Here is a 5,000-nt window from a genome sequence, read left to right as displayed (position 1 = left end):
TTAACAGAAATATCTGTATTTTCTGCTCCTTGCATTTTCAAAACAGGCTAGTTACTTTAATTATAATGCACAACAACTTGTCGCACATCCAAAAGAAGACACCGGGTCAATCACAGATGATGTCACAGATCATGTCATCAGTGTTGTCACTCGAGCAATTACATCAGTGATGTCGAGCATAGTAATGTCATCAGTGAGTGCAGTGATGTCACTCGAGCAATTGTGATGTCATCAGTGGGTGATGTCATCAGTCGTCGTCTTATTGTAATGTCATCATGTAATAATGTTATGATGTCATAATGTCCAACCCCACATACAGTCCCTTCATAAAGCCTTCTGTTTGAGACAGAGCAGTGACAGATCTGAAGGAATGGCTGTTGGAGCAGGGCACGGTGACAGGCAGCTCCCTGATGCTGTCAACAGTGGAGACCTGGACAAACTGAGGAGCCTGCTGCAGGAAGACAGCTTCAGAAGGCAGATCGATGAGGAGTTTCTTTATGGGTGTTGGTGGTGCACCCCTCTGGGGCTCGCAGCCTGTGGGGGTCATGCTGCCTGTGTGGACTACCTGACTATCACCCAGGGAGCACAGGTAGAGCTAGCTGACTGACTACTATAACTCTACGGCTCTCTCCTCGGTCACCTGGACTGTGTCCGGATCCTCCTGGAAGCCGGGGCCGACCCTAACAGAAGCACACACGGCTCATACATCCCTCTCTACAGGAGTGCTGAATACAACCACCTGTTGTATTGGTCAGACTGCTTCTGCCTGCTGCTCCAGGCCGCTGGTGTTCTGACCCGTGAAGTGGCTTCTGTCCTGCTGGAGGTGGTGCTGCATAACGGGTGCGAGGCGGCTCTCGTCCAGCTGCTCCTGGACCACGGAGCCGACCCGGCCCTGGTGAGGAAGCAGGCACAGCTGGAGGAGAGGGCGGAACGGGAGGCTCTCAGGGTCTTTCTGGAGGCCAAGAGATGTCCCCGCAGTCTGGCCCACGTGTGTCGGATCCAGATCCGCCATGTGCTGGGCACACATCGCCTGAACCAGGTCCACTGACACCCACTAACACAAGTCATGAAGGACTTCGTGCTCCACCAAAACTGACTTGAAGAACTGCCACTTTATTTGTTTTTATTTATAGATTTAGTTATTCAGTGACTGTTTCAAACAAATCCAGGACCAGAGATTAAATACCATCAGCATACACCACCTGTAACTAATCCTACTACTAGAATTGGAGAGCTGTGTGTCTGTGTGTTCGAGTCGTAGTCTCCAGAGTCTCCACCCTAGAATTGAACGTGCGGGAAATTCTGTTGATCTTAATATGACATGAGGATCAGATTGCACAGAAACAGCCGGTATAAATACTTTTTACTTTTATACTTGATTACATTTCAGAGCCTGTACTTTTTTTTTACTTTTACTTGAGTAAACAAGTTGAATCAGTCCTTCTACTTTTACCAGTCTTTATTTAGACAAGTAACTGTACTTCTACTTAAGTAAAGAATGTGTGTACAGGAAGTAAGCTATAGGACAAATTTGAATCTTTATGTTGTCAACTTAAAACCGTCTATACTGTACAACGTGCAACTGGTTCTTTAAAATGTGTGTGCGTGTGCATGTGTGTGTATGTGTGTGTGGGATGCTATCAATACGTGTTCATACTAATAAAGGCTGATGCAGCCCAGTTCAAACCAATAACACAGATCCTATCTCTCTCTCCTCTCTCCCTCCTCTCTCTCTCTCTCTCCTCTCCCTCCTCTCTCTCTCTCTCTCTCTCTCTCTCTCTCTCTCTCTTATCAACCACATAAACAACAGTTGAACTCAGCCTTTATCTCTGTGGATGGACAGATAGAGAGAGAGAGGGCGAGAGAGAGAGAGCGGGGAGAGACAGAGCGGGGAGAGCGATATCATCTCATTGTCTGACTCACAAATCAGTGACATTTTCAAACACTCCTCAATAAACGCTCTCATCTCTTTTCATCTCTCTGTCAGGTCAACTGGATGCTGCTCTCTCTCTTCTCTCTCTATCATGAATATGAAACTCATATTCATTATCGCAGAAGGTATTTATTTTCTGTTGATATCCACAAAGTCAAATAAAATACCCATCTTTCTGCTATCAAACATGCACATGATTCTCCTTGTGTCCTTTTTTGAATGTCTTCCAATTTGAACACCCTCTCTCTCTCTCTCTCTCTCTCTCTCTCTCTCTGTTATCAAAGATGACAGTTAAATCCATTCTCTTAATACTTAACTTGCAGCTGACAGCGGGAGATCTGAGGAGGAGGAGAGAGGAGGAGGAGGAGGAGGAGGAGGAGGAGAATAAGGATGCAGATGAAGAGGATTGATAATGGAGACCTGGTTGTAATGTAGTTTGGGTGCTGGTTCCAGCTCGCCTAATTCAGCAGAATGGATAAGCCAGCGCACTAACGATCCTCCTGATCGATCGTTAAGCTGTTTGAACTGCCGGCTCCTCCTCCAGCAGCTCTCTGCCCTCACTCAGCCCTTCAGTCTGTAAAAGACTGTTTTTGTTACAGTTACTTTTTGTGCTGGTTTATTATCATTGTTGGGCAACTTACTCGGAAAATGTAATGAGAAACATACTGTATGACTCATTTAAAAAGTAATACAATGACTTTACTTAGGTATCAAAAGTAATTAGTTATGTTACTCTATACTCTTTATATTACTTGCACTATACCCGCCTTCCAAAAGCATGACATACACCCTGTTAGGCAGCACCTATAGTCTTGCAGTGCAGCTGTAGATGACATCTCCGTCTCTGGAAGCTTGCTGACGTCGACGGGGCCTCTGACTACGTGAGACTAGGCAGCTCCTTACAGGAGAGGTCAACAATCAGCCAAACTCTATACATTCTTATTTATTTGCCTATAGGACTAAAACTAATTGTGTTGTGGAAATGCAGTAGTCTCGCATTCTGGCTGTAGCAACACCTAATCCAGCGCTGGAGAAAGTAATGCACTCAGTTGAAGTTGCTTGGATTAGTAAGTGTAATATAATTACTGTTTTGGAAATTGTAATCATTACATGGTTACTGGGGAAAGTAATGCAATTACAGTAACCCGTTACACCTATTAATACTGCCAACATGTTTACTATTGTTCAGTCATGTTCGAATTCCTGAGTTGGTACATCGCAGAGTCTCCAATGACAGTATATGTCCCAATACTGTAGCTCAACAAATATTTCACCAATCAGCCTGAAGGGGGCACTATTTTTTTTTCTTTAAAGGCTATACCTCGTAGACTATTTCTCTAATTTTCACCAAACTAGGTCCACATTATGCTGGGGTCCTAACTCTCCGGTTTTGCCATTTGGACCCTCAAGGTCTGCCTGGATTTTTATTTTATTTATATATATATATTTTTTTAGTCTGTACTAGTCAAAACCAGAAGTTTTGTCATCATTGGTGGAAGAAGTGGGTGTGGCCTATGGGGTAATAACCATGTAATATCTGCTGTAACTCCACACCCGTTTGTTCAATGATTGCTAAACTTGGCAGATGAAGGGATCTATTTGAACTGTGGCTGCTTTTTCTTTTACAATGTTGCAAAAAAGGCTTGAACCCCTTTAATTGCCACTTGTGGCTACATTTTTCATCCTTTGTTGTTATTGTCATTATTGTTGTTGTTTTGCTCTAAAGTAAACGGCTTGTTCCTATTAGCTGTTTGGCTTTTTCCATTCTTCTTAGCGATCCCTTTATTTGTGCAGGGGTAAAGGCAGCTATTCTCAACATCGTTATTTATTTCTGTCATTTAAACCAGAAACCACGGTCTACAGATTCAACAGTCTCTGGGCCCACCTGACAGAATGTGCCTGCTGTTTTCCACCTTTTCTCCCTGCTTTTGTCTGCATGTTCCATCACTCTTCTCTATCAGAACAGATAAGGTCAGAGTGCTGTGACCTGTGACCTCCCTCACTATTGGCTGTTTGGTGATCTGGGAATGGAAACCTACTGATGGGCTTAAGGCCTCAGTACGTCAATCTGGATAAATGACATAGCGATGCTAAAAAAAGAAAAATCAAACAAACTTTCATCTGTTTCTAGATTTATTCGGATAAAACTAATTGGAATGTAACTTACTATCGCAGGGGAGTGGAGGAAAGGTTTGGTAGAATAACAAGGCCTGCCTGAGATCTCACATCGTGCTCCTAAATCTCACTTTCCTGATAACAGACAAATATTTACCAGCCACTGTCTGACTGGTCAGGCTGCTGGTCACTGTCTGACTGGTCAGGCTGCTTGTCACTTCACAGACGCTCTGGAAAGAGATTTCTCCATCATAATCTGAAGGACCCATTTCAATACTCTGGGGAAAATATGCTGATAATGGAGGTGAGGAAAGAAGGAGGCAGCGAGGAAAGGAAGGAGGAAAGCTAATGAGAGAGAGAGACAGACAGACATACAGTCCAGTCCCCAGAATAAAAGGTTGGCATGTTATGTTTCTGCAAATGTTTGTGAGCAAAAAATACATATCAACATCTATACACATATGTAGTGGTCATGTAAATAATGACAGTCTGCTATTGGAATAGCACTGTGGGCAGTACGGGTGTCGAGGTCAGGGATGTCAGAGGCCATAAACATTTGACAACGGGGTTCGATACCCAACGTGTTAAAATTCTCCATTTCAACCATAAGTCACATTTAACATTTGTGTTATTAAACACCTCAACCCAAACCATAAGCTTAACCTTAAACTTAAGCTTAACCTTGTTTTAGTTGCCTAACCATAACCAAAGTTTTAGTAGTTGCTTAATGTTTTGGTGACATTTCAAATGTATGTTGGAAACGCTCCTGGTTGAAATCTGATAGGAATTTGTTTTTGCTTCGCAAACGTTGAGATTGTATCAGTGTTTTGCAGAAAGGTGCATGCCAACATCTTATTCTGGTTGGTGACTGGGTTGCAGGCAGACAGGTAAACACACACCGTTGCCTGTGGAGGTGTTGCTGGGGGAGCAGGTCTTCTGCTTGGTGTTCTGG

At 43.5% G+C, this 5,000-nt stretch overlaps 1 protein-coding gene across 1 annotated transcript in view; it reads right to left on the bottom strand.

Annotated features, from left to right (window-relative positions):
* The window catches only part of LOC310787344 (homeobox protein Hox-B3a-like), a 23,625-nt gene that overhangs the window by 6,221 nt on the left and 12,404 nt on the right, over positions 1 to 5,000 (bottom strand). Inside the window, 1 exon segment of the mRNA XM_083648735.1 lies at positions 4,948 to 5,000. This exon segment is cut by the window's right edge and continues 669 nt beyond it. Within this exon segment, the coding sequence (XP_083504861.1) occupies positions 4,948 to 5,000 (53 nt within the window).

Source organism: Poromitra crassiceps (assembly GCF_964638095.1).
Source record: "Poromitra crassiceps genome assembly, chromosome: 13".
NCBI classification, from domain to species: domain Eukaryota; kingdom Metazoa; phylum Chordata; class Actinopteri; order Beryciformes; family Melamphaidae; genus Poromitra; species Poromitra crassiceps.
The sequence above is the reverse complement of the archived record's forward strand: the minus strand, read 5'-3'. Positions and strand labels throughout refer to the sequence as shown.